The 21262-nt window shown below is 35.0% G+C and overlaps 1 protein-coding gene across 1 annotated transcript in view; it reads right to left on the bottom strand.

Moving 5' to 3' along the window:
• The window catches only part of GTF2A1 (general transcription factor IIA subunit 1), a 44499-nt gene that overhangs the window by 8205 nt on the left and 15032 nt on the right, over positions 1–21262 (bottom strand). The window contains exons 5-8 of the mRNA XM_059182624.1: positions 15865–15940; positions 14393–14526; positions 11806–12126; positions 6564–6653 (exon numbers count right to left, since the gene is read on the bottom strand). Of these exons, the coding sequence (XP_059038607.1) occupies positions 6564–6653; positions 11806–12126; positions 14393–14526; positions 15865–15940 (621 nt within the window). The remainder of the gene's footprint in view (positions 1–6563; positions 6654–11805; positions 12127–14392; positions 14527–15864; positions 15941–21262) is intronic.

Raw genomic sequence — 21262 nt, 5'->3', positions numbered from 1 at the left:
ACTTCATTTGTTCTTTTTCTAGTTCTCTGAGATATAAAATTAGGCTGATATTTCTTGTTTCTTGACATAGGCATTTATCTCTATTCCCTCCTAAGAGCGCTTTTACTACATCTTATGAGTTTTGGTATGCTCTATTTCCATTTTCATTTGTCTCAAGATTTGTTTTCCTCTTTTGATTTCTTCTTTCACTCAATGATTGTAGAGTAGCATGCTGTTTAATCTCCAAATATCTGTGAATGTCCCAATTTTTTTCTTGTAATAGATTTCTAGTTTCATACCATTGTGGCTGGCCAAACTGGTGTGATGTGACCTTTTTTTTTTCCCCAAGATTGACTGACTGATAGAGAGAGAGAGAGAGAGACAGAGAGAGAGCGCGCGCACGCGCACACACAACCAAGGAGAGCAGCAGGCAGAGGGAGAGAGAGAAGAAGCAGGATCGCCATTTAACAGGGAGCCTGATTCGGGGCTCAATCCTAGGACTTTGGGATCATGACCTGAACCGAAAGGAAGAAACAACCAACTGAGCCACCAAGGTGCCCCCAAACTGGTTTCTTAATAAAGTAAAATCTGAAAAAAACAGGGCGCCTGGGTGGCTCAGTGGGTTAAGCCGCTGCCTTCGGCTCGGGTCATGATCTCAGGGTCCTGGGATCGAGTCCCGTATCGGGCTCTCTGCTCAGCAGGGAGCCTGCTTCCTCCTCTCTCTCTCTCTCTCTCTGCCTGCCTCTCTGCCTACTTGTGATCTGTGTCTGTCAGATAAATAAATAAAATCTTTAAAAAAAAAAAAATCTGAAAAAAACAAAAACAAAAAACACCAAACCACCAGCCTATTCACTCATTAGGTGAGTTTTTAAAGAAATAAATATATCTACAATTAATATTATTTTACAGCTCTTAATACTTGTATTCATTAATAACAAATTTCTCTGCTAAGTATCTTATCTTTGCCAGCTTTATATATAAATTTTCCACAGGAAATTTTCTACTAGCAAACTTTTAAAATAGGATAACCTTTGTTTTCTCTGATGCTTCTAGACCACGGTTTTGCCTTTTCTCTGTAACTCCTTTTATATCTACACCATGTAACCTTGGGCTTTTCTTCATTCTTATCTAGACTACTGGGACACTATCCTCAATACTGGAATCATGTTTACAACCATTCTCTTCCTCACACAGAGTAACAATTTCCATATTGCTAACTCTTCTGATACTATGGTCAAACAGTATTAATATCCATACTAATATTAGTATTTCTAACCTCTAATTACTTTATCTCTAATTCTACTTTAGTTGTCTACAGAACATCTGGCAACTGTTTTCTCGATGGCCACCAAATTATCTTCTAGTTTACCACATCAATAGCCTCTTGTTACCTGATTTATTACAGTAACTTTCCAACTCCAGGCTTCACGTTCAACTTTCTTCCAATCTGCTTATAAATACTGTTGCCACAAGCACAGTTCTAACCAATCATCTCCACTTAACTATTTCTATTTCTAAATGACCTGGTAATAACTCACCTTCCAAGCTTATTTCCTACTTCCACATTCCTCAAAGACTGTATTTCAATCAAAAGAAGTATCCCATTTCTACAAATTCAATTCCTACTTCAGGATCCACCTCAAAAACACTGCTGTGTTCTCCTCAAAGCGTTCCTTAATCACATCAGCTAAAAGTAGTCTCCCCTAATAATTTTCAGTGTCATTCCCAAACACATTTCTAGTATCATTTCTAAGTATATACAATTATGAAGAATTTCTTCTATCAAAGTAAAACCGCTTATAGTTTCCTCAAGACCTAACATGGAACATTATACGTGGCAGTATTTAACAAATACATCTGAGGGAATGCTGATCATCTGGTCACTTACAGATTTCAAAAACTATGTCCATCTGCAATTATGCCAAAAGGGTAAGGGCAGTGTTCAAATAGCACCAGATCCTGGGCACTCCCCTCCTTACCTTCATTTATAGTTTTTAGTTGTTTGCAATTCATAGACTGAAGGAGAAAAGGAGTTATAAAAGTTAATCAACTGGGGCGCCTGGGTGGCTCAGTGGGTTAAAGTCTCTGCTTTCGGCTCAAGTCATGATCCCAGGGTCCTGGGATGGAGCCCTGAATCGGGCTCTCTGCTCAGCAGGGAGCCTGCTTCCTCCTCTCTCTCTGTCTGCCTCTGTGCCTACTTGTGATCTCTGTCTGTCAAATAAATAAATAAATCTTAAAAAAAAAAAAAAAGTTAATCAACTGAAATGACCTTTCTTCCCTTTCCCGATAAATCCCTTACATCATTCAATTTTCAGCTTAAGCTCCCTATTTTCCAAGAAGGACCCATGGTTCTCCCTCTTCTCTGATCTAAAGGGACTTCAAAATCAAGCAGCTTTTATTTTCAAAAAAAGATAATCATAGCTTAGAGAGGTTCAATGAACTGACCAGGAATATTTTGCTAGTAAGTAAGTGGCAAACATGATTCTCAAACACAAGACACTTTTGACTAAATCAGGCCATTTCATATAAAAATCCAAAAATGCTCACTATGATAGATATTGTCTGAACATCCTTGCATAAAATTCCATGGTCTACCCTCCCAATACAAACATCTCCATGGCATATTCTTGGCAAGCTGTCATTCAATTTCTGCTTCAGTATGATTAGACACGGGGGACAAAGAATTGCAAATTAAGTTATTCCACTCTGGGCCTATTCTAAGTCTTTCATACTTTACCCCTTATTGAAATCTGCTTCCTCCAAGCTTCCACTCACTGATCCTAGCTCTATCTTCTGGGCTTAATTTAAAAAAAAAAAAGAAGAAGAAGAAGAAAGGAAGAAAATCATACACTTAATGTATTTGAAAACTACTCCCAAACTTTTCCTCTACATCACTGAATTAAGCTATATACACATTTAATATTTATCACATTTGTCTTTTTATTACAAGAAAATAGAGCAAAATAAAGTTAAAATAGCAGTTACGGCAGAAACTCTCATGTTAAGTGGTCTTGTATTTCTGGTCTAAGAATACACTATGTAGATAAGATGTTAAACCTAACATCTTAAGATGAATGATTTGAATATCCAACAGATGAATGATTTGAATATTCAAATCGAATGATTTGAATATCTGTTGGATATTCAAGTCTGAGACTTATCATGCTCAGAACTAATCACTCTCCTCACCCAAACATGCTCCATCTTCAGTCTTTCCCATCTGAGTTGATGGCATCTCCATTCTTCCTCCTGGTTCCTCATCAAAAAATCCTGGAATCATTCTTGATTCCTCTTTTTCTTTTCTACCACTTATCAAGAAGAGTCAGAAAATCCTGCTCACTCTTCCTTCAAAACACATCCAAGATTCAGCGCTTCTCACCACTTTGAGTACTATCCCCCTAGCCTAAGTCACCATTATCTCTCATTTGGACTACCACAGTATCTTAGTCTTCTTGTCTCAACTCTGCTTCCTCGGCACAGTCCACTCTCACCAAAGTAGGCAAGGTAATCTTTTCAGAATTAAAATGTAAGTGACACTACATCTATTTGAAACCCTCCAATTCGCTCATAAGAGGCCATGTCCTCACAAACTTTCATACACCTGCCCCACTTACCTCTGACTTAATCTACTAACTATACCCCTTCCCCTGCAACCCCAGTCCAACCACTCTCACCTCCATGCCACTGCTCACACACAACAGCTAGGCTTTGTTACCAGATAATGACAAGGCTAACTCTCCTCAAGGCTTTGTTCAAATGTCATCCATTCAAAAGATTTAACAAGACTAACCTTCTAACCTTTTAAAAACTCTAACCTGAATCCTTTCCTACCAATTATCAGCTTCTAACATACCACAATTATTTATTTATTACATTTTAGCATCCATCTCCCTTAACTAAACTTCCCAATGGCAAGGATTGCTTTAATTTGTTTACTAGTGTTTCTCAACCTCCTAGCACAGCATCCTGGTACACCAAAGACATTCTATTTATTGAATGAAAAGACTTCCGTCTCCTTTTTTTCTCTGACTCTCTAGGAAGAAAGTAGGAACTATCCAAAAGTGGGCAAATTTATTTCCAGCATGAGCTGAGTGACTGCAACTTGAAAGACAACAGGATTATATAAGCAAAAAAGTGATGAGAAGCCAGGAAAAAGAAATTCCCCAGACAAGTAAAGACACTGATCACATTCTTCTGTATTGACAACTTGCTAAAAGCAACAAGCTAAAAGCTTCAGGATCAAACAGTCTGTATACTCAGCACTTCAAAAGAAAAGGCCCTTAAATTTCCTAATGACAAACATATTAAGTAAAATTGCCAATAAATAAGATTGAAGCCTCAACACCTGATGCCATCAGTACTTATCTATCATAATAAGGGAGAACTCTGCTTTATTATTAGGTTTAACTATAATTTTTATTTGATTGGCAACATAAACTTCATTATTCTTTCTATAAGTTTCTAAAATTGACTCGTTGAAATTCTAAAGTTTAGTCTTCAAAAATAAAATCCTAAAATTCAAGTTGGCTCAAACCACTTCCAACCCCATTTTAATCATTCATAGAACACTAGCATTCTTTATTATTGACTAAAACATCAGGCCAAGCCCTCAAGAACTCATTTGATTCTAAAAATTAGATCTTTGTAAACTTTAAAATTGTTTATTGCTCAACACACTACTTAAAGCTATTTTCAATTTCTGTCTCAAACATTAAATTGTCTCTAGGAGCAAAACCAACCAATTTTAACATTTAAAATATTGTATGTACAATTTGTACCAGAGAATACAACCATTCTTACATTATGAAAATACTTAGAAGTATATTCTTCAGTCTAGCTAAGGTAAAGGACTCTACTGCCTGATAAATCTGACATCTTCTCATCATGAAACTGTGTTCTAATTTGGTTACATGAGGTCTCTTTGAGATTTCCTGACAATATAAGGTATTTTCCTAACTATTTTAACACTAATACTCTTCCACTACACAATAACAAAAAATTACATTTATTGGGGAGCCTGGGTGGCTCAGTGGGTTAAAGCCTCTGTCTTCAGCTCAAGTCCTGATCCCAGGGTCCTGGGATCGAGCCCCGCATTGGGCTCTCTACTCAGCAGGGAGCCTGCTTCCCCATTTCTCTCTCTGCCTGCCTCTGCCTACTTGTGATCTCTGTCAAATAAATAAAAATCTTAAAAAAAAAATTACATTTATTATAATGTCCCTGGTGTAATTAAGAATGCTCACCCAAAAGTCACACAGTACAAAAGCAAATGCCCTGATAATTCTGTTTATGAATGACTTCACTGCTTTATTCTGTAATCTCACTGCAAGTAACTGGTTTTATTTCTCCTTTTCATTTCAAAATGATAAAACTGTTTTGACATTACCCTCCATATATGTTTCCAGTAAGTATGGCTATTCATATGCAGTAAGGATGACTACTTATAAGATTCATTTCTATAAAAGCAACACAAATGTAAAATTTTCATTACTTATAAAGGAAACTCATGCAAGGCACAATTTTGCATGATCATGACTACAGCTCCAGTGCCTGGCGTATGCAGACACTTAGTAAGTATTTGTTTAGTGAATGAGTATGCTTATAAACAAAAGCCCAATTGCTTCTATTAAGGTTTTCCTCATTTGGTAAAAACCACTGTTGAAATTAAATTATAAATGCAATATAATTTGTGGACTTATTAGAAATTTCATGAGCATAGATCATTTTATTCCGAATTAATGTTTCAATAATTAACAAAATTTCAACAATAATGCTAATAACTGTAACAAAAAACGCTTGGCAAGTAGCAACCTTTTGAAGAATTAGGAAAACAAGAATTCAACAGTTAATTCTCACAGATCTAGTTTAAAAATACCTGAGGCTATAAAAAATACAGCAAAGCTAAACAATTTTAAAAATGATTTTTAGTAAAAACATATTTGTTAGTTAGCAGTCCTGTTTACTGCCCTAGTTTTTTCCTTAGTAATAAAAAAGTGACAGGATTCAATTAAAGCCGTTTAGTTTGGAGGCAGTTGAAACTAAAGGAAAAACTGGTGGGGCGCCTGGGTGGCTCAGTGGATTAGGCCGCTGCCTTCGGCTCAGGTCATGATCTCAGGGTCCTGGGATCGAGTCCCGCATCGGGCTCTCTGCTCGGCAGGGAGCCTGCTTCCCTCTCTCTCTGCCTGCCTCTCCATCTACTTGTGATTTCTCTCTGTCAAATAAACAAATAAAATCTTTAAAAAAATAAAAAATAAAGGAAAAACTGGTTACTCTACTGGGTTATTAATGTTAAAGGACAACCCTAAAGTGACTGTTAACTTTGCTAGCGAGTTAGGAGATGGTATAAATTCAAAGAAGCCTACTTCTCCTCACGATGTCATTCTTAACATTTTTTCCAAATGTAAAGCCACATAATTTCTCATTTTATTAAAATAATCTACTAAATTTTAACAATGTCTACATTCACCCTGTTTATACTGAATGTAAGAGGCATCTGTTAACTGCCCAAATTTTTGAACAAGGTAGAGAAGATACTGAGGGAAGAAATTACAACGGAAAAAATGTCAGTAACTTGATATAATCCTTACCTTATCATATTGGCATACAACAACATTTTCTGTATCAAAGAGCTCCTGTCCTTCCTCATCACTCACATCATCTTCACTGTTGAGGGGCTCCTACAAATAAGAAATAAAGAGTATTTATTTATACTTCATGTATTATTAGAAAAAGGCCCTTCTAATATTCAAGGAAAATACAATGACCTTGATGTTCTTGGAGAATGAAGGTTCAGACAGAAGCATATACATACATATATTTATATCAAACTTACTATTAATCAGCTGTGTTAAGATTTTGCCAATTTTACTGAAATTCCAACAAGAAATCAAAAATAAAAAGTTAAGCTACATTAATGTTAAAGTCTGAAAAGATGTTTATCTCCTTCATTCTTTCAGAATAGTACAAGACTACTCTGTTTAAGAGACCTAGAAGGGGACCTAAGAAAATGTGAAGGTTTAATGAGATAATGGTACTATGTACCAACAGCAGCAGCAGAGCAAAAGGGAAAACAGTGGTAAAGTTGGAGGGGGGGGGGGGGAAGGATTATAAAAGAGGCTAGGAATCTGGCTTTTCTCTATGTGGAGAACTAAGACTCTATTTATAATATTAGCATGTCTACCGTTATGATGGTGATTGTGGGAGGCTTATAGTCTAACTAAGGCATTTAGATTAAAAGGATACATGTCGGAGGGGGTCTCAATCCCAAAAAGAATTAAAGGCCAAGACCTACTAAAGCATAAAATGACCAACTATGTTAAATCTGACCTCAGTTATTTGAGAAGACCAAAGATGTAACTCAGATTTCTAGTTAACAGAAAAAGAGAGTAAGACAAAATGAAAAAAGAGAAAATGTAAAGGAAAATAATCAAGTAGATATTAAGTCTAGGCTTATACCTCACACACATGTATATTTAATTTAAAATAGGTATCACCAATGTAAATATAAAAACAATTTATTGAAGCAAAATTCACATAACATAAAATTCACCATGTTTTCCATTTTAGAGCATACAACCAGTTATACTTGGTACATAATGTAATTATCATCACTATCTAATTCCAGAACGTTATCACCTTTACCATTAAGCAGTTGCTCAACCCCCATCCCCACCTCTCCCCAGCCCCCCACTAATCTGCTTTCCATCACTATATATTTACCTCTGGCTAGTTCATATAAATGCAAACATACAATATACACATATAACAACATGAGGTATGTATGGTTTCTTTAATTTATAATGTGTGAGGTTCATCCATGTTGTAGCATAAACTGGTACTTTGTTCCTTTTCACAGCTAAATAATACTCCATTAAAAATCACATTTTAATTTATCCATCCATCAACTGATAGACATTTGGGTTATTTACATCTTTTGGATTTTGTAAACAATTTTGAACATTCATGTACAAGCTTTTGTTTGAATAACAGTTTTCAATTCTCTTATACATATACTTAGGAGAATTGCTGGGTCATATGATAATTTTACACTTAACATTTTGAGGAAACACCAAACCATTTTCCACAACAGCTACACTATTTTCCATTTCCACCAGCAATGCAAAAGAGTCCCAATTTCTCCACATGCTCACCAACATCTGTTTCTTTTTTTTATCTCTTTTGATTACAGCCATCCTGGTAAATGTGAAGTGGTATCTCTTTGTGGCTTTGATATATGCATTCCTGTAATAACTAATGATGCTGAACATCCATTCACATGCTTATTGTCTACCTGTATATTCTCCTTGGATTAATGTCTATTAAAGTCCTTTACCCACTTTGGAATAGAGTTATTGTTGAATTTAAAAGTTTTCTAGTCTGGATATTGAGCCCATGTTAGATAGAGGATTTGAAATATTTTCTATTTTATAGTCTGTCTTTTAACTTTCTGCATATTGTCCTTGAATATACAAAAGCTTTTAAATCTACTAAGTCTGTTGTTTTTTTAATCACCTGTGCTTTGGTGTCATATTTAAGAAACTATTTCCAAACCCAGTGTTATGAAGCTTCTACCCTATTTTCTTCTAAGAATTTTATAGTTTTAGGTCTTTAAGATCTTTGATCCATTTTGAGTTAATTCTGTGTAAGGTGTAAGGCAGGGGTCTAATTTCACTGTTTTGCATGTGGATATTCAGTTGTCCAAGCTACGTTTATTTAATAAGATCATTCTTTTCCTATTGAATAGTCTTAACCCATGTAAAGATTTTTTTAAGATGATAGCATACATAGCAGTATTCCACATTAAAAAAGACACAACTTCTAAAGCTTAGGGATCCAAAAATTTGAAAGTTAAAGAATGAAAAGAGCTATTATAACAGAAATAAAGTTGGTATGATTCCACTAATATAACACAAAACAAACTATATGGGCAAAAAAAGAGAAATTACTAGAGATAAATAGCATATAATCATAAATGGCTCAATTCACTGCAAAGTGTTTAAGTTTAAGCTAATATGCATCCACTTTGAGGTTCAAAATATAAAAAGCATAATGACCACAAAACAAAGAAATACACCATCATAGTAGGAGATGTGAACATATCTCCCTCACTAATCGATAATGGTGTAAGCACACAAAAAATATCAGTAAGGGTATAGATTATCCAAAGAATCTAATTCTAGTAATACATATAGAAGACAACCAACAGCTACAGAAAAGGTCTTTTTCAAATATACAGGAAGCATATGCAAACACTGACCACATAAAGCAAGTTCTAATCAATTTCAAAGGATGCATACGTTAGTTACACAGATCATAACTCTACAAACAAAAGTTAACTCAGAATAAGAATGAACTACAAAAAAATATACTAAAGCTAAAAGTTGATTCTTAAAAAGCATTAATAATCAACATAACCTCTGCCTAGACTGAACAAAAGAAGAGCAGGATGGCACAAGATCAGAAATGAGAATATAAAAATGAAAACGACTACAAAGGATTCTGGTACCAAAACATAATTATCATTAACTTTATGCTAACTTAAAAATTTGCAGACATAGCTCCAGAAAAATATAACTTATCCAAACTGTCTCAAAAAGAAACAATACCTGAACACAGTAAGGACATTACTAGAATCAAATAATTTTAGCAGTATGCTTTAACCAATATTCACAGAATTAAGTACATCTTTAAAAAAAAAAGAAATCCAAGTGTGACAGAACACTCACCAGAACTCATTTTATAATGCTATCACAAACCTGAAAACCTAGCAAGAAGAGTATGAGAACAGAGAATCATAAACAGTACAGGAATGTCCATGAAAAAGTCCTGAACAAAGTGAATTCAGCAATTCATAAAAAGGGTAAGAATAACCAAGTTGTGCTATCCAACAAATACAAAACTGGTTATAAGTAGAAAACCAATTAGTGCAACTAGTTATTAGATAACAGATTAAGGATAAGAAATTGTATGATTAACAATTGCAGAAAAACTATTTAACAAAATTCAACATTCACTTAGAATTTAAAAAAGCAAAGCTCTTAGTTAATGTGAATAGAAGATAAAAGATGTCCATAAAAAGCCTATAATAAACATTATACTTAATAGTGAACCACAGAAAGGGTTTCTTTTAAAATTAAGAACAAGATAAGGCTGCCTGCTATTTCTAATCAATATTGTGCTAGAGGGCTAAGCCAATGAGGCAAGAAAAACTGCCATTTTTAATTATTTGATTGTCTACAGAGAAAACATGAAAGAATCAAATATGCTAAATCTCATTAGTAATCAAATTAAAACTAAAAGGAAACACATTTTCTACATATTAGACTGGCAGAAATTAAGAAGCGTGACAATATCAAGTATCAGTGAAGACATATTAGTATAATTTGGCATTTTATTGTAAAGTTAAAAACATGCATGCCTTAGAATCCAGTAATTCAATGGTTAGGTGTAACACTTAAAAAAAAGTCATGACTTCAAAATATTTTATAACTTTAAGAGGAAACAAATAGAAACAACCCTAATGCCCATCACATCAGAAAAGAAATGGACAAATCAACTATGGTATATTCAATAGTGAAAATAATCACCAGTATATACAACAACTTAGATGAACCTCAGAAATAACACCCTGGGGGGGCGGGGAGCAATCAACTTGTAGAAGAATAGACAGAATTACTCCATTTATGTTATAAATGGGCATTCAAAACTAAACACTATGCTCTTTAGGAATATTAATAGATGGTAAACAAAAAAAAGTTAATGATAAAAATCCATGAGCCTGGTTACTCTGATAACAGAAAGAAGAGGATGGAGGTTAGAGAGAGGTACTCAGGACACTTTAATAACGGATATATATTTTTTAAAGATTGATTGATTGATTGATTGATTTAGCACTGGTGAGCAGGCGGAAGGGGCAGAGGGAGATGGAGAGAGAGAGAATCTCAAGCAGACTGTGCTGAGCGTGGAGCTTGATGTAGGGCATGACCCTGAGATCATGACCTGAACTGAAATCAAGAGTAGGACCTTAACTGACTAAGCCATTAAATGTATTTTTTAACTAAATGTGGACATAAGGGTATTTTTATGTTAAAATATTTTTTACTCATTGGTATCTATTCAACATTTAATATTTTTTTAAAAAACATTAGATATAAAGAATTTTGTCCTAAAATAAAACTACATCTTAAGTTGCAGAAAGCAATGAACAATGAAAACTGTGGTTAAGACAAATATCTTGAACACAAGTAACCAAGCAGGAACACTGTGGACAACAAAGATATATTTATAAGCTTCTAGAAATATGTAACTAAAGATGAGTAACAATGGTTTATTTAACTCACAGATAGACACTAGGAGTAGGTAAAGTGATGTACAGAACTAGTATAGAATACAGACCAAAAGGAAGTTATGAATAAGTCTGTGACATTCAGTTTTTTCTTCAAGTCTCCTCACTTCCCAGATGTGCCATACCTTTTTAATTATTGAAGCAGAAGATTAAGCTCATTTTATCTGCAATCACATCATGAATGCATAAGCCAGAAAATTAGAATTACTTACACTCTTCTCTCCACCCCCTTTATAAATACAACTCAGTATGATATATTTATATTTTATTACTGGCTATACGAAACAGTATTTTATGATGATAAATACAACCAGAACCACCTAAAAACCTTATTAGGTTAGAACAATCTAACTTTCTATTTAAAATCCTATTTATATAACACCTTAATTAGTCTCTGAAAAAATAGGATATAATTCATCAGTTTGGCACCAAGTAAAAGAAATGATGAGTAGTTTCTCATTTCAAGTCTTTTACTATAAACTTACTTCTTCTACCTGCCCATCCTCAGCTCCATCTTTCTCTTTGTCTTCCTCCTCCTCATCATCATAGTCTTCTTCTTCATCTTCATCTTCTTCAGATGATGTATCCCCAGTGCCATCAACCTGTAACACCAATGGGGCTTGTGCTTGTGCAGGCTGGGCCTGTGGTTGCTGTTGGCCAGTTGCAGTTATCTGTGCTTGTGCCGGTGTAGGTGCAGCCACCGTTGTAGGTATAACTTGAGTCTTATTTCCTGTAAATAAGATTTGTTGTGGCTGAATGATGACACCTGTCTGTGGTGAAATCCCTCCAGGAAGAGGGGCCAGTACCTAAGGCAAAAGAAAACCATAGTAAAACTAGTAAGAGGACCAAGTAGCTCAGTTTCATTTTGTGGCACACAGAACTAGGCATAAATGCTAAAGAATCATCCAAAATGGCCTTATCTCATACAGTTAAAACCAAGCACAAAAGGGAGTTAAACGAGTATAATGATCCCACTTCCACTTTACCATTCAAAATTCTGAAGGAAAAAAGATTTTCTGAAAATAAGTATTTATTGAGCACTGGCTATATACCTGGCAAATTCCAAGCCAACAGTTACACATATGATTAATTTATTTCTTTGATGTATGGACAAGTTTAGTAACTTGCCAAGTTCATAGTCACCGAGACACAAAATTTTAACCCAAGTTTTCTGATTCTGCGCTAATTATTATGTTACACTGCCTCCCTGTGGAGAACACTGCACTGAAAATGTGGTCCTAGGCCCCAGTTTTGTCTAGGATCCCAGGTCAAGATATAGCAAAGGCATGTCATTTAACCTCCTCTGGCTTTTGTCACTTCACTGTTAAATTAGGATCAATGGTTCTCAACCCTGGCTACAAATTACAACCACCTGGTAGCTTAAAAATACTGAACTTGGGCCCTACTCCAACTATTCTGATTTAATTGTTATGAAATGAAATCTAATCATTCAAAGCTCTCCAACTGATTCTAACTATACAACCACACCAGATCAGATGATTTCTAAAGTTCCTTTTTGCTTCTGCATCTAGAATTCTAAAGTAAACTATAACTCAAAAAGAACACATTAACAAATATTAACTGTATCTTTTACAATAAATATAATCATAGGTATTAACAAATTAATAAATTAATCATTAGTGATAAATAAAAAACAGTAAATGGCAATTACTTGCCTTTAGGTTCAAGGAGTGCAAAATAAGACAGTATTTCCCTCAAGAAGTTTACAGATTAATGGTGCAATAGACAAAGCAGTAATACAACTCAAAAGGTAGAAGGTATAACAGAAACATGATATGGTATTATGAGAACACAGGAGACTGGACTAAATTCAGCTTGAGGGCTAAGGTATGGGCAAAAAGCCTTCTTAATAAGTAATACTTGAGTTCTTTTGTGCTTGGAAGATTAGCCAGGCTTTTCCATTTGATTGCTTTGTTTGATGCAGAGAGTAAAGGGAGTTGCTAGAAGGAAGGTCAAAGGGCTTTCTAAGTAAAATAACATCAAGTGAAAATCTGGAAAGCTGTAAATCGACTAGATTAATGCTTCTCTGATCTTACTACTATCATCACACTATAATATGGACATTATGTTTTCATGTGTCTCTTTTTTAAAGTACCTAAATTCTTTAAGAAAATAAATTATTTCTCTTTCCTCTTTGTCCTCATAGTACAAGAGTTTAACACCCAGCACAGAAGTAGATACAAAGATTTAACTTTGATCTAAACAGCAGCTGAAGAAGATAATTGGAAGCATGGCAAGAAATAAACCTGAAGAAATCAATAAAATCAGATCCATAAATAAAGATCCTATGAATCATGCTGAGTTTTAGACTTGGAAAAAGCCTAAGAGAAATTTTCAAAATGAGAACTAGAAAATACAGAGTATCAAGTTAGGAAGGAAGCTTAAGAGTCAGGGAAATCAATTAAGAGGATAATATGCACACGCATACTCAAACATTACATATAGTATATATACTACTGGGGGAATAAGAAAAGTATTTTAAGTGGGAAATTATGAAAGCTTGAACTAAGAACATGATGAGAGAGACCGAGAAAAGAAAACTAGTTTCAAGCATCAAGGAACCGCAAATATGTTAAAACTGCAGTGTGAAAAAAAGGAATATTAAGAATTGGTAGGACTTCATGATACTTTGCACATTAAAAACGCGTAAGTTTCATGAAACTGGATTCATGTCTGCCTTGCTCACTCCTAAATCTCCAATCCCTTGCAAAGACTCTGATACACAGCCACATAGTAAATGCTTGTTGAATGAATGCTAGATAACTTAGAGGCTTAGGAGGCTGGATGGAGGGTGGTATCACTGATAAAAAAGCATGTCCCGGGGAATGATGAAAGATAAGCAGGGGTAACAACAATTTAGTCTTAAGTATATTGAATGTAAGTTAAGCTGTGAGGTATATAGGAGGAATTTGCAATGACAGGACATACAGCGTTGGGAGAACAGTCTAAGAATTCGTATAGATAAAGCCATGGGAAAGGGAAAAAGAACCACCAGAATTCATACAGAAGAAAAAAGAGCCACATCGTAATCACAACTTACTATTCTATTACCTGTTGTATAACAGGAGCTTGTACTCCACCAGGCTGCATTTGTGGTATAACTTGTTGTTGGAGAACCACTGACTGCTGAGGCTGAAAGATATACTGGGCACCATTGGCTGCTCTTACTACTTGAAGAAGCTGGCCTAAAGCAGAAGGTAAGTATTACAAGTTATCATTTTAGCAGTGATCATCTGAAAACAAATGAATTCATAAAGAATGTCAAAATGCCATAGAAATGGCTGGGCAAGAAGTCTAACAACTAACAGCTGCCATACACAGTAAACTATAATCCTCACCTTCTCTAGGTTCCCTCTATGTTCAAGTATGCTGCTTAAAATCTTTTTCCTTACTTACCATCCTTATAAAACTCTTTTCCAATAAAGTTTTAACAAATTATGGAAGTTGATTAGAAGTTTAAATTATCTTTACTAACATGTTAGGAGTCATGTAAAAGCAGTAAGATCAGATGTTTCAAGGGCTATTTCTTTTTAAAGCTCTAAAGACATGAAAGTATAATAGTTCATTAACATCTTGAGCCAAAGCATCAGGATACTTAGCTTCAAAATGCTTAAAATAAGTAAGTTTGCTGAACCAATTATCATTGTCACATAATACTGAGTATATGCCTGGCTTAAACACAGAGACATGAATCCCTCTCTTTGTTGTTTGAGATGATACAGAATCATCAATTAATTAAAAGGCAACAATTATACATTGATAAAATACATAGCAGGATAAATCTCTAGTTAGTTCTTTACAAATTTAGAATCTTATTAACAAAATACCAAGAAATTCTGTAATTCAGATTACAGAGAAAATACTTAAAATCCATGTAAATAAATTCTTCCAACATTAATACACCAAAAATCACAAGTAAATTTTGTCAGTCTATGCAGATACTATGTAAAAGAGAATGCAGTAAAATATTATAGGATTTAGTTTGATCTCACAAATTCATTCAAATGAGTCAAGTTTACCTATCTGTCAGGTTAAACGTGTTTAACAAAAATCTGTGCAAATAAACATCTCTATATAATCATACTTCAATAGGATTCTCATTCACAGATCAAAAGCTCAAGTGCGGGCGCCTGGGTGGCTCAGTGGGTTAAGCCGCTGCCTTCGGCTCAAGTCATGATCTCAGGGTCCTGGGATCAAGGCCCGAGTGGGGCTCTCTGCTCAGCAGGGAGCCTGCTTCCTCCTCTCTCTGCCTGCCTCTCTGCCTGCTTGTGATCTCTCTCTGTCAAATAAATAAATAAAATCTTAAAAAAAAAAAAAGCTCAAGTGCAATTTTCATCTTCTCTACTGTATCCTCAGTAGTAATTATCATTTTATGTGCTATAGTACTCAATCTTTTTTAACAACCTAAGCCAAATGGTAAAAGAAATATTGATTTTGTCTTTCAATGAGGCCAAAAATGAAGACTAGATGTTACAATTTTCTGAATTATACATATAAATAATGGTACCATTACTCCTCATTACCTGAATTTGTTAGTATCTGCTGAACAGGAGTCACACCCGCAGGGAGTGCCAAGGTAGCAGCTGTAGCAGCAGCACTCTGAAAAAAAAAAAAAAATCAAAACCATATATGTGCATAACAGTACCTCAATTTATCTCTGGCACATTTTCATAGTGTTTGAAGTTTATCATTTAGTACACACTAAATGTAGTTTTAACAAGACTAAATCCCATTTTATAGAATGATACAATGAAGACCACCTAGCTTAAAGGCCTTACTTAAATACTTCAAACAACAAAGTAGAGTAATATAATTGGGTTTTTTCCCCCTGAAGAATGTGTTCTAAGGAAACCTCACACATACTAACAGTGCTATTCCACATATAAAATATCCATTCCATTATTTCTTTTCCTACTCTATTTCTTATTCCCAATTCCTTGTTGTCAATTACAGCTGACCCTTCAACAATGCAGGGGCTAAGGGCATCAACTCCTCACACAAGTGAAAATCCACATGTGACTTGTGACTTCCCAAAAGTTAAATAGCCTACTGTTGACCAGAAGCCTTACAAATAACATAAATGGTCAATTAAAACCTATTCTGCATGATATATATACGTATTATATACTGTATTCTATAATAAAGTAAGCTAGAAGAAAATATATACCTTATTTATTGAAAATAACCATATTTATAAAAAAAAACCCTGTATATATATGGACCATACAGTTCAAACCAAACTGTTCAAGTTCATACTTGAAGCAAAATGTTAAGTATCTTTGTTTTAGAAATCTTAATATTTTTAATTTATACTAGAATGAACAGGCCTAAAAGAAACCTTGTATCAGAAGGATGAGCTTATATAGCTAGCAATTCTATGATGCCCTAAGATGACAATACTGGTACTCTACCTAGATGAAACATATTAGTAATAGTTTAATTAACACTTAAAATACCTAAAAATCTTAAGAAAAGTCATCAACTTTAATTTCTACATTCTAAAATGAAGGTAGTATCTGACATTTAAGTTAAAAATATATATATACATGGGTGTACTCTGAATCTCTTTAAATCCAGGATAAATTTTTCATTTATTGCTTCTGGAGACTTCTCCTCTCCCCTTTCCTCCAAGAGTTACACCACATTTTCTTTTACTGTTTTTTTTTTTTTTTTTTTAATTCTGTACTCAAAAGTATTTCCATGCATCTCAATATAACTACATATGGAGGTAATTTTTCTCCCTCATCCTTCAATCTTTTTACAGGTACCAAGTTTTCACATACCAATCTAACATATACATTTCTAGAAACATCTCTATTTGGCAAGCTCTGAGAAATAAATTTAACTGTGCTTTGAAGATATTAATGCCAGAGAATCTCAACAATACTTGGAAAATTATATGCAAGTAGGTTCATGACACTATCTAGTATAGACTTCACGTATGGTATTCCAAGAAAATGTGCTTCTTGTTGCCATTTGATAGGCCTACCTAGTTTCTACATCTAAAGCCTCCAATTCCCACTACACCCCAGAATCCAGCTATAGCCCCACCAGGTTTCTTCATGAAATCCTAGTTCTGCATTTCATTTATTTTAAATAAATCTTGTCCATATAGGCAAACGTAAGATAATCTAAGTCTAAGGACCACATTAACAACCACTTACTACTGAGAAATACTATTCAGAAATATTAATATTCAGATTTTATGAGATTAATAGAGCTCCCTCTACTGGCAGAGTGAGAAATGTAGTTTCTACACAGCATACATGACACAGTAACCACCTGCACACCTCTGCACATCCAAGACACTATCAGTAAGTATTTGTTGAGTGACACACCATACACAAAACACCTTTTATCAATGCCTACTGGGGCATCTGGGTGGCTCAGTGGGTTAAGCCTCTGCCTTCAGCTCAGGTCATGATCTCAGGGTCCTGGGATAGAGCCCCACATCGGGCGCTCTGCTCAGTGGGGAGCCTGCTTCCCTTTCTTTCTCTGCCTGCCTACTTGTGATCTCTCTATCAAATAAATAAATAAAATCTTTAAAAACAAACAAAAAAATGCCTACTAAAAATTTCTTCTTGTATTTTATGAAATAGCCCTAAAATGAATAATGAATTAGAGCAATTATTTCATTAAGAGAACCTGTAAAACTGGTTTGACGTCAGGTCCTATTTGTTTTGTAGGTTCCCTGAAATAGCTGTCTACCTAATATATCACTATCCTACATTCTTATTAAATTACGTAACTTTTCAATGTTCATTTCCAAAGCATGCATAGCTTTAAAAAAAAAAAAAATCAAAACCAGAATAAAATCTTGCCATCTGCAATGACATGGATGGAGCTAAAGTGTATTACATTAAGTGAAATAAGTCAGAGAAAGACAAATACTCTGTGATCTCACTCATATGTGGAATCTAAAAAAGAGAACAGATGAACATATGGAAGAGGGAAAAGACAAAAAGGAGAGAGAGAAACAGGCCATCAGAAACTCTTAACAAAAGAGAACAGACTGAAGGCTGATAGAGGGAGGTGAGCAGGGAATGAGCTAAATGGGCAATGGGTATTAAGGAGAGCAACTGTTCTGAAGAGCACTGTGTATTGTATATAAGTGATGAATCACTGAATTCTGCTCAAGAAACCACTATTGCACTGTATGTTAACTAACTAGAATTTAAATTATTCTTTAAAAAAAGGAACTCATTCATCAAATGGTTATCTTTGAGTCAGGAATAATTCGAACAAACAAAACAAAAAAAAACCCTTTTATTTGTAAAGAGCCTACAGTGATTGTATTTCAGAACATATAAAATACATGGATAAACACTGATACACCAACTAAAATACTAAAATACACATAAATGCTACTAACACCTTTTACTGACAGATGTTTCTGATGTATGATCTATTTAAATACATGCTCTTTAGAATCAAGACATAACAAACAACTAAGAGACGTGCCACTAATTTTGACTTAGTCTCTCTTTTTCTTTTTAAAGATTTTATTTATTTATTTGTCAGAGAGAGAGCGAGCGAAAGCGAGCACAGGCAGACAGAGTGGAAGGCAGAGTCAGAGGGAGAAGCAGGCTCCCCGCGAAGCAAGGAGCCCGATGTGGGACTCGATCCCAGGACGCTGGGATCATGACTTGAGCCGAAGGCAGCTTAACCAACTGAGCCACCCAGGCGTCCCTTGACTTAGTATCTTTAAACACTATGTTAATTCAAAATTTTCTTCCAAACACTAAAAATTCTTAGAAATCAGAGGGGCCTACTCCAAGTGATTCTACAAAATTTTCTGTTTTAAAAAGGACAAAAGTCAGGGCGCCTGGGTGGCTCACTGGATTAAGTGGCCAATTCTTGATTTCAGCTCAGGTCATGATCTCAGGGTCCTGGGATCAAATTCAGCGTCTGCCTCTGCACTCAGCAGGGAGCCTGCCCCCTCTCCCTCTGCCCTGCCACCTGCTTTGCATGTGCATACGCTCTCTCTTTCCTTCTCTCTTAGATGAATAACTAAATCTTATAAAATAAAATAAAAGGACACAAGTTATTCCTTAAGGAAACAGTCTCAATAGTACCAACTGCAATACAGATCCTACAGTGAGACTTGCATTTTAAAGAGTGGAGGTTAAAAAGAAATTTGGGCCTGAGACTTGAAATAGAATTTTCTGAATGATAATAATTCTTGTGATGCCATGACAGACTGGAATTTTGTGATTTATGAAGAACTGATTCCAGCAATTTGAACTAGAAGGACAAACAGATATCCTTGATTCTTTTGTGAATTTAAAAACTGCAACTTCTGGGCGCCTGGGTGGCTCAGTGGGTTAAGCCGCTGCCTTCGGCTCAGGTCATGATCTCAGGGTCCTGGGATCGAGTCCCACATCGGGCTCTCTGCTCAGCAGGGAGCCTGTTTCCTCCTCTCTCTCTCTGCCTGCCTCTCTGCCTACTTGTGATCTCTCTCTGTCAAATAAATAAATAAAATCTTAAAAAAAAAAAAAATAAAAACTGCAACTTCTACTATCATGCAGAAATTTGCAAAAACTGCAACTTCTACTATCATGCAGAAATCTGTAATTCTGTCAAGCTATAAATTTGTAAGGCTGGTATATTTAAAAAGGAGTCATCTGTCTGGTAGGTGAGCCCTGTTTCGTATCTGCTTATCAATCACAGATGAGCTCTGAAGTTAACTATTCATTACTCACCAAACAGAAGTGATTTTTTAAAATACTGCTTTTTCAGGGCACCTGGGTGGTGCATTTGGTTAAGCATCCAACTTTTGGTGGCTCAGGTCATGATCTCAGGGTTGTGAGATCAATGGAGCCCTGCATCAGGCTCTGCATTCTCTGCATTCTTTCCCTCTCGCCTCCTCCCAACCCGCCACCCCTCCACGCATACATACACACAGGCATACTATCAAATCAATAAATTTTTGAAAAATACCTATTTTTGCTTTTTTCATTTTAAAAAAAGAACTATCTGAAAAAAAAATCTCACTGCTAGCATTAGACTAAGATTTTCTTTAAAAAGTGATTCTTGGGATGCCTGGGTGGCTCAGTTGGTTAAGCAGCTGCCTTCGGCTCAGATCATGATCCCAGTGTCCTGGGATCGAGTCCCACATCGGGCTCCTTGCTTCGTGGGGAGCCTGCTTCTCCCTCTGACTCTGCCTTCCACTCTGTCTGCCTGTGCTCGCTCTCACTCTCTCTCTTACAAATAAATAAATAAAATCTTTAAAAAAAAAAAAGTGATTCTTGCCTTTAAGTAAAAAATATGTCTGAATTTAAGAATGTAATGTCAGAGATGAGATTCCACTAACATTCTATTTATTGTAAAAAGAACAAAAAGCCATTTATGAGAATGCACTGGAATAACTATTCTAATAAGACTTCTTTTTAATGCCTTATTAAAAAAAAAACTTTAAGCATATAGGTAAAGACTCTCTAAGAATCTGAAGTAGTTTTTCTCATTTTATTTATATGGTACTATATTCGATGGGAAATATCACATGCCCTAAATGAAATTTGAAAATTTAGTTATGTTCAGTGAATATCCCTTAGAAATACCAAAAAACTAATGCATAATAAACTCAACTGTTTAAAATGTATTTTAAAGTAGTGATATACACATTGTAATAAATCTTATTACGCTATACTATGGTTAAATCAGAGCAAAAATTTTCAAAGGTTTCATCTTAAAAACAGTTATCCTGAACTATCCAAACAGTTCATTTTTATTTTTAAAGTTTTAATTCTAGTAATTAATGGGTCTTCTGAAACAGAACTATAATTGGCACATTATGTTTGGTAGGTCCCCTAAACCCATTTTCCAAAAATAGCTTGGAATGAAATAGCTCTCACAAAGCATCATTCTTTTGGTATTTTCAACAGAAAACTGCATAATTTTATGAAATCTACGTCTAAATAC

This window comes from Mustela lutreola, chromosome 7, assembly GCF_030435805.1.
Source record: "Mustela lutreola isolate mMusLut2 chromosome 7, mMusLut2.pri, whole genome shotgun sequence".
Lineage (NCBI taxonomy): Eukaryota > Metazoa > Chordata > Mammalia > Carnivora > Mustelidae > Mustela > Mustela lutreola.
The sequence above is the reverse complement of the archived record's forward strand: the minus strand, read 5'-3'. Positions and strand labels throughout refer to the sequence as shown.